This window comes from Salvia hispanica, chromosome 3 (assembly GCF_029641045.1).
Source record: "Salvia hispanica isolate PSC_SH4W2 chromosome 3, Shi_PSC_v1, whole genome shotgun sequence".
Lineage (NCBI taxonomy): Eukaryota > Viridiplantae > Streptophyta > Magnoliopsida > Lamiales > Lamiaceae > Salvia > Salvia hispanica.
The window spans coordinates 27,371,061-27,384,278 of NC_142694.1; the positions used below are offsets into that span (position 1 = coordinate 27,371,061).

The following is a 13,218-nucleotide window of genomic DNA, read 5'->3' on the forward strand; positions in this document are numbered from 1 at the left end:
TAATAATGAAACACGTATCGGTAACTAGACTACATTAAATTCAACATATCGCAGCAGCACACGAAATTACGAAAAAGACCTTACAGCTCACATAGCGCATCTCAATCATATCAAGTTTATCAATATTTGTTTAATAAAGGGCCACAACGACCTCTGCCAGGCCCTTAATCGTCATAACACACAAGGCTAATTGAGTCATTACGCCCCATGAGGCACTTAACCCCCAGCCGACGCGATCGCGCCACGTGCCCCTACAGTACCGCCAGCGCCACATCCAACGGCCGCGACCCCCTCCACAACAAACACAGAGAAAACACAGAGCCAAGAGAAGGTGCAGCGCGTAACGAATCCAACCAATGAGAGCGGTCGGATGGGGTTCACGCGGATTGGTGACATGGCAGGGGGAAATTGAAATCCCGCCCAAACCCGGACTTCAATTTGGTTTGTGAGTGAATTTTGGAGAACTTTTGAGGCTCTTTCCTTTCAGACCCCTTATCCCTCCCTCTCACATATACCACTCTCTCTCGCTAACGCACAAACACAACACCAACGCAAAGCATATCTCTTCGTTTCTCTCTCTCTCTAGAATTCGGTGAGTGCAAATTTGTGTTTCTCGCCGAGTTGCACCGATTCTGACCGAGTTTTCCGCCGATTTCGCAGGTTCGTCATGAAAGGAGGAAGATCCAAGGCGGAGACGAAGAAAGCGGATGCGAAGTAGGTTTTCCCGATCGGTTTTGGTTTAGATCCGTGATTTCCGAGACTAATTGATTATTTGCTTTGAATAGGCTTTCGGTGAAGAAAGGAGCCGCGGGCGGTAAAAAGCCGGCGGTGAAGAAGGGGAAGGCGGCTAAGGATCCGAACAAGCCTAAGAGGCCTGCTAGTGCCTTCTTCGTCTTCATGTATGGATTTGTACATGTTGATTTTTCCTCTACTTTTTTGTGTGAATTTGTTTTTCTGATTTGTTACATCTTAAATTCGCAGGGAGGACTTCAGGAAGACTTACAAAGAGAAGCACCCGAACAACAAATCGGTCTCCGCTGTGAGTAGTTATACCTAGTTTAGATCCAGAATTGAGTATAGTTTTAGTTGTTTCTATGAAATTTTGACGAATCATATACACAAATTCTTCCTAGGTTGGAAAGGCTGGTGGTGAGAAATGGAAATCCATGACTGAAGCTGTAAGCGCTCTGAAATATGATTATAGCATCATTTTTCTTCAAATTTCAAATGGTTTATTCAATTGAGTTCATGATCTTCGGTTTACAGGAGAAAGCTCCATACGTCGCAAAGGCGGAGAAAAGGAAAAGTGATTATGAAGTGACACTCAAGGCTTACAACAAGAAACTCGTAATTCTCTCACCATATGTTGTTATTTTTTGTTAATTTTTCACGAGTCAACTAAGTAGAAATCTCCAAACAGAACGACGGTGGTGGTGCTGATGACGAGTCCGACAAATCCAAGTCGGAGGTGAACGATGAAGATGACGAAGACGAAGATGGCAGCGCAGATGTAATTAAGCACTGCTTAATTAAATTAATTTTTGTTATGAATATTTTTAATTTATGTTACAATTTGCAGGATGATGAGGATGAGGACGACGAGTGAAGGAGACGTGGTCTTCTAGAAATTATGCTACTACTACCACTTTGCCATCTGAACTAGTTACCCCTCTCTTTTTATAAATAGCTTTCATCTTTTCTTCTTCTTCTTCTTCGCTATTTTCCTATATTTTTTGTTTTTAATTTGGTGTAGGAAAAAAGAATTAAAATAGGTGATGTTCAGATGGGATTGGTTTATGTACTCTTTGTTTAGATCTTTCGGTGCTTAATGATAATCAATCGCACTTCTTTTCTATTCCTGATTTAATGCTTTTATATTCTTGATTTATTGTTGATTTGGATTTTAATTTAATGAATTGTGTGGTAGATGTATGTATGAGATATTTGTGTGTTGGTCAAACACGAGAATTATGAGATGGTTTCAACCTTTTTAAATTGCGCTTCCACCTGTCCACACATTGATTCATTATTCTGTCTTTTCCGGTCTCGTTCATTTTCCTTTTTTCTAAAAGTAGACTCTGATATTATTAGCAATGGTAAATACATGATTTAGGTTTGTAAATAGTGTTTTCATTGAAAACGTATTTGGTCATGTCTCTCTTAATATTCGCCCGATCCACTCACATGTGTATTTTAGTTGAACGAGTTTTATATTTGTAGTGCTTAGAGCATTCCCAATGGAGGTGGCGAATTCTCGGCGATAAATCGCCGGTTATCGCCGAATTATCGCCGGCCATTGTGGCGAAGTCGGCGATAATTCGGCGATAATGTTGCCGTTGCTTCGCCGAGTGGCGTTCTAACGCCGGATTATCGCCGAGCGATCGCCGGCCACTGTGGCGACGCTCGGCGATAATCGGCGATAATTAAAATTTTTTTTTTTTTTTTTTGAACCCAACGGCTATTTTACATTCCACCCCTATAAATATTTCCTCCACTTCCTCCATTCATCACCCACAATCTTCATTCTCTCCATTTTCAATCTCTTCTCCCAATCTTCAATTTTCATCAAAATTATGAGCTTTTGGAAGAAAAGTTCCCGATCGGGTAAGGATAAGGGTAAGGGGAAAGAGTCGAGTTCACAAATTCCCAACACGGATGAAGCAAACGAGCAGTGGATGCAGTCGTTGTTGGCGATGGGTTCTCCTCCCGGCCAACTTCCATACGGGGGTCCGTCTCCTTTGCAGACTCCTCCGGCGCGGAGACTTTCTCCGTACTTCAACTCTGCCGGCAGAATGCCCTTTCCAGCCGACGATGTGTATCGGCCCCAGTTCGACACCCCCGGATCAACCCCAGGCGACCAAGAATCTCAGGCCGCGACACTGAGCGCGGAGGACTTCGAGGTGGAAGAAACGCCCACCGAGCCGCCTTCTAGGAGCGGGAGGGGGAAGGCGCCGGCGTCGTCGGCTGCGACTGATACGGGTTCCGATGAGAGGCCGAAGCGGGTAAGGACTACTTACACTCTGCAAGAGTCCGAGCTGATAGCCGACTGCTGGGCGGACACGTCACAGGACGCGGAGCGCAGCAACTACCAGACTGAGATCATATTCTGGGAGCGGATTGCCGCGAAGTACAGGAGCCACAAGACTGCCTCAATGAAGGACCATGGCAGCGAGGCGATCCGTCGGCATTGGGAGCGCCTCATGAGGGACTGCGGGCACTTCAACGGTATTTATTCTAACTTGATGACTCACATGACGAGTGGCCAGAACGAGCACATGGTCCGAGATGAGGCCATCCGGATGTATAGTAGCCAGTACTTGTCGACGAAGGGCTTCAAGTATTGGAACATCTACGATAAGCTGAAGGATCTCCCCAAATTCCGGACGGGAATGCACGACGCGCTGCACGGGAAATCGGTGCGCTCGCGACTTAGCGTTTCGGAGAGCGAGGGGAGCGCGGCCCACATCGACTTGAGTGGGGATGGTCCGCACGAGCGCCCGGAGGGAGTGAAGAAGGCGAAGGGGAGGCGGAAGGGGAAGGGCGCAACGTCGGAAGTCGCGTCGGAATCCGTCATCGACTTAGAAAAAGCCACTTATTCGAGCAATGTCGCCAATCTGACCCAGATGTACACGCTGTACTTCACCGGCGGCGGGACCCCTGAAGAAAAGGCGGCCCTCTGGAAATGCATCCAACACCTGCAGAGTACGCTGGGGCTCGATCCCGACGCCCCTCCGGCCCCTCCGTCTTAGATTTTTTTTTTTAAAATCTTTGTTTATTTGCGTTTTTTATTTGTAGTTTTTTTTTTCTCGTTGTATTATATTTTCCAATGATTAATACAACGATGAATTGTTCATTATTAGTCTATTTATTAAATACATTTGTAGGGAAAATTAAATAATATAAAAAATAATGATGTAAAAATGAAATGTTGAGTTAGGGAGAAATAAGGGAGAAATAAGGGAGAAACCAATGTAGCACTTGGCTAAAAACTGGGGATAAATTTTGGTGCTGATGTGGCGCTGATGTGGCAGGAGTTAGGGAGAAATAAGGGAGTTTTTAGGGAACTCCATTGGGAGTGCTCTTAGTATTTTAGATATATCCTGATTGTGTTGATGGAAACGTATATTCATGATTTGAGGCATATACCTTTTGTCTTTAGTAATATTTTAACTGCAGTAATGAAGTTCCAATTTTGAACCTTGATTATTTTGACTATGCTTGGTTACAATTTAGATTGGACTTTGACCTTCTATTATGGAATTTTGTTTAACACAATATCTTGAAAGTGGTGAATAGAATAGAAAACAATATGGTATTAGATTATAGTGTGGAATACTCTATCTAATATTCAATTAACGTTATGTGCTGTTCGGTCTTACTAAAGCGAAAATAATGGGTTTGTTGAGTAGGATTATTGATGGACTTTGAGCAATTAAGAATTCAATATTGATATTCAACATGGAAGTTTGCATGTTGAAAGCGAAATATACTAGTACTAGTATTATTTTAATCCAATGAAATCGGAAATATCCATAAAATCACTGTTGACAAATGCATACTTGACAAATACTCCATGGTCAATTTATGCTATTCTCAAATAAGCTGGCATATTCACATCAACAAAATCACATCATCTTGTGCATCTTGAAAGTAAGGAAAAATCTCCTGAAATAGTTGTTCACCATTCAATTTTTTAAATAAATTGGGAAATGATGATTGTTAGTAATATTTCATAAATTATGTTAAAATTATACAGTAAAATAATTTAAATATCATTTTCTTTTCTGAATCATAATAATTTAACATCAGAATATAAACGCAAACTACAGCATATCCAAACCGAATTAACAAGGTAAAGTTTTATTATGCAATTGAAAATTCATTTTTATATTAAAATATCGAAGTACAGAAATTAAAAGATGTATTTGGTGAAAAGGGTGGGGACCGAAAACGAAATTCACTCTTTTGTGAGCCCAGTGTTAAACGGTGTCGTGGCAATTTTGGAAGCGCTTCTGTAATGGCGGGCGCCGGAAAATGCTTTCTCGTCACCGGATCTCCGGTGAGTATCTGTTTATATAAATAAAAGCAGAAACTCTCTATACTATTCAGTGCAGTCATTGTTTGGTGATTTATGCAGGGAGTGGGGAAAACTACTCTGATAATCCGAGTTCTGGATTCCCTCAAACAATTCAATCCTAGCTTAAATATTCAGGGCTTCTATACTCGTACGCGATCCTAATCACGCCTCTTCCTTTTACTAAATCAATTGCGTTGATTATTTCAATCTGTTTCGATGTTGTTTAGATTTGATATCTTTGTTTCTATGCTGTGCTGTTGTTTGGTGTGTTACTGGAATTGCTTTGAAGTGATATGGAGTAAAATGAGCTAAAATAACTGCAATTGATCACTAGTTAATTGATGAGGAAATTATTGAATCTCGCTTTGGGTAGATGATAATGGAGTATGTTATTGATGAATATAATTGATTTACGTAGGTGAGGTAAGAGAAGGGTGTGATAGGGTAGGATTTGAAGTGGTTACTGTTGATAGCCGCAGAGGTCCTCTGGCATCCACCAATATCACCAGGTACTATTTGCTCTTTCATTTCTTCCATCCACATTCTCATTTTTATGTTATACCGAATCTTCAAGTATACCAGCAATGGATCGCTTTTGGCTATGAGGTTGCGATGATCATTTCTTTAATTTAGTTTGTATTTTGACATTTCGAAATGGAATGAACCAAATTGTGTTTGTTTCGTTATGGTTATAGAAGATTAAACATTTTCAAGAACAGCACTACTGTGTTTTAGCAACTCATATGTTATCACAATGCCTGCACTCACTTGCTACTTTAAGTTTGCTAGTATAACATAACAGAAGACAAGAATCAAACAGCCATTGTGTTGACACTTTTTCTTGAAACAAATATTTAAATGTGAGAGCAAAGCTAACCTTCATACTCTCTTTGCTTTAGGATGACATTACTAACACTATTCTGTTAGATTCTTTCTACATAAGAGAGTGGAATTTAAGTATTTTAATAGCTTGAATGCTTAAAAACTTCTCTATGGAACTCTTAAATCTAGTATTAATAAGTAAACTTTGGAAGTCATGCATTACTTATTACACTTGATTATATATAGCTTAAATGGAAGAGGATACACCTTGATAACAATCTTACTCAGAGATTCAACACTTGCCTTCAAGAGAGCTTCAAGATGTCCTCTACATTTTGACCATAGTCCTCGATAAGACATGTGATTCTTACTCGAGATTGAATTCTCAGTCATATTTGTATTACTCTAACCAAGAACACCGATAACAAAGTCTGACTATGTTGCTGCATCCAGAATATGTAGTTCCTAATTGATTCTTTCTTAGTTCGTTTTCTTCTTATTATTATGCCAGCCACTTGCTAGTATAATTGGGCATAATTATTTCTTTGTTATTTTCAGGCAGTGTAAGTTAATTAGCTATATTTCCTTCCTTATATACAATTCATTTCTATCCTTTGACTGTGGGCGCTATATTTTCAATACAAAGTTTCCTGTTTACTGCAGCCGTGAATCTCACAAATGGCCAAACGTGGGGAGGTACAAAGTAGATGTCTCGTCATTTGAGTCATTAGCATTGCCTGAGTTGGAGGTCAGTAAACTCTATGCTGTTGTTCTACCTTTTTGTACTATACTATTTCTAGAGAGCTATGTGAACCTTGAGATCAATTCCTGGCGAATCTTGTTAAAATTGTAGATCTAGGATGACGTCTGCCAAACAGTTTTCTTGTAATGCAGGTGAATCTTTTAGTTTGAACTGAATGCACCTATGTCCAGGTTAAAGAAGACACCGATCTGTTCATTATTGATGAAGTTGGTAAAATGGAGCTGTTCAGTGCATCATTCTTCCCTGCTGTCTTAAGAGTTCTAGAATCCAATATCCCTCTGTTGGCAACAGTCCCTGTCCCAAAATCTGGCAGAGATATTCCTGGAGGTACTTGGTTGAGTAAAATCTGACAATTGCTGCAACTTTTATTATTTCATGATGATAAGACATAGTAAAATGAATCTACTTGGATTATGAAACCATTTCTTTAAGTGCGTGTCAATGAAGGAGCATCAGCCTGTTCTTCCGCAAGTACTCCATGAGGGGTATGGTTTTGTTGAAATGCTACATGGTGTAAAATCTGAAAACGGTCAATTTGTATCATACTTGCTTAACTAGATCTATTTGTTCTTGTTCATCATGACTACAGAAGTGGCTTTGGACCTTTACAACCATATGTCAGCTTCCTTATTATATTGGCAATCCCATCCAACTCTGAATTGAACTGAAAATTTTCCTTTTATTGAGGAATTAGATATCCAAATATGCATACCTTCCCCCTCATTTTGGTGGTTTTCCCTTGTTGCATTCCCTTTAAAACAAGTTCGATCTTCCTTTACATCTCATGCAAGCCGCATGCAGTTTTTCTTTAGAGTGCCTATTCCTGATTAAAACTTGTAGACAATTCTATATTCTTTCTGGTGAACCAGGTTGATCATTTTATAATGCAAGTATTCTGCTACACAGTTGCAAGGCTGAAAAATCATCCAGGAGCAACCATTTATACGCTGAATACAAGCAACCGAGATGCCATGAAAGAACAAATATACTCCAACTTGGTAGACTTGTTGCAAAACCACTAGCTTCTGTCAAAAGCTTGAGCTTCCTACTCTGTGACTCACACAACTGACTTCCTCGAACTTCTAGAAGATCCGTGTGGAATGAAAGTCAGTTTTTTCCACTTGTTGTGCATCAAGTAAATCTGTATTTGAGTTTCTCGTCTGATCTGAATAGTGTTTTTTTTGGCTGAAAGTATTTCAAGTGTAGTTGAGGGAAGCAACTCTCTAGGCATTCTGCAGCTGCATGATGCTACAGGTAATTCTGTTATCACTATACTTGGTAGTTTTGGTTTGTGAAGAAATGAAAAGTTATTGAAGGGTATAATAGAGTAACAAGCATTTAATATATGACCTTCTATAAGGTCAAATATGAACCATACACCTTATGCTCTTCACTGAATTTGGTATCAAAACTTGTACCTTGCAGAATCTTGACCATTGCTTATTTAGTTATTACTCTAGATTTTTTAAAAGGATTTGATCTCTTATCCACTTAATTTCTCGTATCTTATTAGAAAATCTATTATGAATGCCAATGGAACTTCCACGTCAACAAATGCCTATAAGATAAGATGCTGATTCTTAAAAGTTATCATAATAATTGCACCCACAAACACTACACACATTTATGCGTGGAACCACAATAAAATTATTATACATACACAAGAAAAGATATGTAGGTTGCCTCATTAAGTATTGTTAGTCGAAAGGTCCCTTTTTCTTTGTTTGGTGGCCCGACTAGTTTAAATTCGTGTGTTCACACATAGGGCTGGCAAATCGTGCGGATTGGGTCGTTATCGGGTCAACCCGATAACGACCCAATCCAATAAGGCCAAACTCGAACCCAACCTGTTAAGGAAACCCCAAACCCGAACACGAACCCAACCCGCCACCTTCAAACCCGGACACGACCTGGACACGACCCGAACACGATAACTACACGAACCACTTTGGGTTGACCCGACACGATAAGAACACGATATCGTCCTGGACACGATAAGAACACGATATCGACCTGAACACGATACCAACACAAACCACTTTGGGTTGACCCGACACGATAACAACACGACAACAACCTAAGCACGATAACAACACGATTACATATTGCTTCAAAAAATGATCAAGACTTTAAAAAGCCATATAGCATGAAGATGTTCCATTTTAAACAACAAAACTCCAACAAAATCATAAAAACCCAACAAAATACATAACTTTTGTTCCAAATACATAACTTTTGTTCCAAAACCCAACAAAAAAATTTGAAACAAGATAAAAGAACTAAAGAAGTAAAAAGAACAAAACAAAAAAGAGTGAAAATACTAAAAATTAAATTAAATTTATTGAATCAAAATAAAAAGAATATAATAGTAAAATAAATTATATTATAAAATTATTTGTTGATTAGTTTTGCTAGTACATAATATCTGAATTAACGTTTTGTATCTATAACTATAAACTTATTTTTCATAAATTTATTCAAATTATCCTTTATTCTAAACACTAATTGATTTAGTTTTATTTTTCACTTGGATCTCTCACGTACATTGTATTATTTCATTTCTTTCGACTACTTTAATTTTTGTAATTTGAAATATAATTTGAAGCTTGTAATTTCAAATATTTTCTATATATTATAACACATGAAGAAATATGCAAAGTAGGGTCATTACATGGTCATTTAATATTATTATCCAAAATTACATGAATGAAGACATAATTATATATTTTGAATATATTAACTAATATACTTGAAGTCACACGCCTAGACGTTGATAGCAACAACCTTCTATCGTCGAACTAGCTCTTATGTATCATTTGATGCACTATAATATATAACAGATTATTAATCATAAATTAATTTTATAATATGGGTCTAAAATTTGTCGTGGTTTATCATAATATTTAAATATATCAATTTATATAGCAGTCATATAATTAAAGGATATGTTACAACTTACATGTTGGGTTCCACATGTTATCATCATACCATTTCTATTATGATATTATTACGCACTATGAAAATAATTATAAAAGTAATATTAAAATAATACAGTAAATGAAATATTGAAAATATTGTGATTTATCAATTTTTGGAGCAAGTGCTATACAGTAATACTAATAATTTTTCATGATCTTATCAATTTTTGGAGCAAGTGCTATACATTTGAATGTTGTATTACTATTATATGTGTTGAGTCCAACAGTGTCTCATCATTGAATGACCCATATTATAATGTTAATAATTTTAGATAGAATAATCAACCAATATGTATAATATTATTTTCAAAATTAAAAATTAGAAATTAATGATAAAATATCAATGGTTTCAAAAATAATATGAGAGAATTTCCTAACAAAAGAGTGTTTTCCTAATTTATACTTTATAAAAAAAAAAGCAATTTATTTATCTTTATATCATTATAATAGTTTAAATAAAATGAATAAAAAATTATTCCATTAAAATACTATGGATGGTTATTCTCTCTAAAATTTTATCTTTTAATAAGGGTCTTGGTACATATTGTACAACAATACAAATGAAAAATGAAAAATTATAGTAAATAAGGTCAAATTAGTCACAAAAATATGTAATTAATGATGCTATCTAATCAAAATAAATTAATATTATCCTTTTTAAAATTTGAAGGGCATTTTGTGTATACAATTTTTGCAAATTTATCTTTACTCAAAATAAAAATAATAATATTAATTTTTAACGGGTTACCCGACCCGACCCGACCCGCATCCAACCCGCATCCGACCCGATTTTTTCGCGTTCTTAGTGGGTCGACCCAATAATGACCCGCATCCAATAAGACTTGATCCAAACCCAATAATTTCGTGCGGATTCGTGTCGGATTATCGTGTCGTGTCAAAAATTGCCAGCCCTAACATATGTTGTCCGGTCATTTATACCATGAAAATAGATTTATTTTCTAACGCTCTCATATATAGTCCAATTTTTTCTTTGATATACTACTTCCGTCCATCCCAAGATAGCTGAGACATTCTTTTAGGCACGGTCTTAAGAAATTGATACTTTAAAGATTAAAGTGGAGAGAGTAAAGTAAAAGATGAAATAAAGTAAGATATCTCTATAAAGTAAGATATGAGAGAAGATAAAGTTTTTGCTAAAAAAGAACCGACTCTACTACTTTTGAACAACTCAAAAAGTAATACGACTCAACTACATTGAGACTGAGGGAGTACAAATACGCAAAAAAGAGTCATGGATTTTAGCTTTCAAATCTCCAGAGCTAAATCAATGGAACAATTGAGAAAAAATGTCAAAGTTAGAGCACTCCCAATGCTCTCCCTAAAAACTCCCTTATTTCTCTCTAACTCCTGCCACATCAGCGCCACATCAGCACCAAAATTTATCCCCAGTTTTTAGCCAACTTTTAGCCAACTGCTCCAATGGTTTCTCCCTTATTTCTCCCTAACTCAACATTTCATTTTTACATCATCATTTTTAATATTATTTAATTTTCCCTACAAATGTGTTTAATAAATAGATTTATAATGAACAATTCATCGTTGTATTAATCATTGGAACAATACATCATCATTTTTTTCCCTTACCTTTTCGGGAAATTTTCTACTTGAACTCATAATTTTGAAGATTGAAGATTGAGATAATGAGATTGAAAAATTGAGAGAGAGAATGAAGATTGTGTGTGATGAATGGAGGAGGAGGAATTATATATAGTGGAGGAGAGTTAGGGGTTGGAAAAAAAAAAAAAAAAATTATCGCCGAATCGCGCCCACAGTGGGCGGCGATGATTCGGCAATAAATTGGCGATAATAAGGGAGTTGGCGATGAATCGGTAGATTTATCGCCGAATTATCGCCGATTTCCCTCCAACGCCCGGCGATTTTTCGGCGATTTTCAGCGATTTTTCGCCGACAATAACGCCTAAAACCATTGGGAGTGCCCTTAGCTAATTAATTTAATCAAACTTCAATATATTTGTGGAATTTAGCCACACCCTATATGAAAATGGAAGTAACAACTTTTTTCATAGACAAACTGAAAATTAAAATTTGGTAAATTTCTCATGAATAAAGAGAACTTTTTTTAATATTTAAATTTAATAAGTCCTAAATGTGCATGTGCTTTTTACATTTATATGTAACATTTTACCTAATCATATGTGTATGGTATATCCATATTTAGTACACCTGGCGTGTGGTCACTACTTAATCCTTTTAAAATGTTTTTGAAAGACATGCCATTTTATCTTTGTAGCGTGAAATAATAGGACCAAAGAAATGAGCAGTGCCATGTTCCCCATAAATAGTGAATAACCCAATAACAAAATTTTGCATCACATCATAATAGTCAAGATACGATTTCATCTTTGTAGAGGTGCCATAATTAGTAAACTAGATATGAACTTTCTCTTATGCTTGATTTTAAACAACTCGACAATGAATTTTAAAGCCCAACTCCTACTATAGAAATGACGGTGTCACTTATTTCTCGGTTTTTTTGGACACAATCTCATTATCCTTTATCCATATCTTTTCTAATCATTTACAACTATACCACACATGTTCCACTATTTCTCTACTCACAAGTCACAACATAGTTTTTCAAAATTGATTCTTGAAATGATAATAATATCATGGAGTATTGATGCTATTATATTTCTTTTATGGGAAATTGTTATTCAAATTGTATCTTTTGGTTGAATTCTGGTCAATCCCATAACTTAAAAGTGAATGATGCTATGGTATTTTTTTATAGAAAATTGTTATTCAATCATATGTTTTGGTTGAATTCTGAACTTAAAAGCTAGCTAATTATATCATAATTTTTTCACATTTCTCAAGTGTCCCATACAATTAATATTTTAATGATAATTTTCATTTAAATCATACTAATTTTTGGTTAAATTTTAAATAAATTTAGCATTGTTCTAGGAGTATATTATTGTGGTTCTAAAATATTGTGGTTGATTTTAGATGATTATTATGTAATAGTGAAGATATAATGACTAAAAGTATAAAAGTCACAATAAATAATATTAAAATATTATTTGCATGGGATAATTGAGCAATATACAAATATTATGATTTAATTAGCTATTTTTATAAGCTATGGTATTGATTAGAAGTCAATCAAAAATTGTAATTTAAATGACAATTTTCCGTATTTTAACCTTTTCTTAAACCTATTTCTCCTTCTAAAAGAACATACAATAAAATATCCGTGGACCACTAAATTTGATAAATTTTCTATACTTTCCTATCCTTCATATTTGGAAACCAATGGGAACATAGTCTATAACAAAAGGAATGAACAGAATAAATAGTTTATACCACTTAAAAAAAGAATAAGTAGTTCCAATATAAAACTAAAACATGCATTCTCTAATTTCCACAAATTTTAGTTAATATTTTTTATAAACTAGTAGTACATTTTTCATTGTGTACTACTGACAATATATATTAACTGTCCAACATTATTAGATTATGTTGTTGATTATCAATTGCACACTCATACATTAAAAGAGGCTCTGGAAATACCTCTGAATACAGAAAAGTTTTAT

At 35.9% G+C, this 13,218-nt stretch overlaps 2 protein-coding genes across 4 annotated transcripts; both read left to right on the plus strand.

Annotated features, from left to right (window-relative positions):
* The first annotated feature begins 444 nt into the window (after window positions 1-444).
* On the plus strand, window positions 445-1,855 carry LOC125216531 (high mobility group B protein 3-like). The gene is made up of 8 exons (XM_048118270.2): window positions 445-592; window positions 661-714; window positions 786-899; window positions 982-1,039; window positions 1,134-1,178; window positions 1,267-1,347; window positions 1,421-1,510; window positions 1,580-1,855. Exons 2-8 carry the CDS (start codon window positions 668-670, stop codon window positions 1,604-1,606), a joined length of 462 nt encoding a protein of 153 aa, XP_047974227.1. The 5' UTR covers window positions 445-592; window positions 661-667; the 3' UTR covers window positions 1,607-1,855.
* Window positions 1,856-4,936: 3,081 nt separating this feature from the next.
* On the plus strand, window positions 4,937-8,006 carry LOC125215518 (uncharacterized). Of its 3 annotated transcripts, XR_016136508.1 has the most exons (7): window positions 4,937-5,059; window positions 5,138-5,225; window positions 5,496-5,586; window positions 6,563-6,647; window positions 6,833-6,989; window positions 7,569-7,768; window positions 7,855-8,006. XR_016136508.1 is itself a non-coding variant. In XM_048116953.2 (6 exons), exons 1-6 carry the CDS (start codon window positions 5,018-5,020, stop codon window positions 7,682-7,684), a joined length of 579 nt encoding a protein of 192 aa, XP_047972910.1. In that variant the 5' UTR covers window positions 4,937-5,017; the 3' UTR covers window positions 7,685-8,006. The 3 variants fall into 3 exon arrangements, 2 of the variants coding, with proteins under 2 accessions (XP_047972910.1, XP_047972911.1); XM_048116953.2 differs by having other exon boundaries at window positions 7,569-8,006; XM_048116954.2 differs by lacking the exon at window positions 7,855-8,006 and having other exon boundaries at window positions 7,532-7,671.
* The last annotated feature ends 5,212 nt before the right edge of the window (window positions 8,007-13,218 follow it).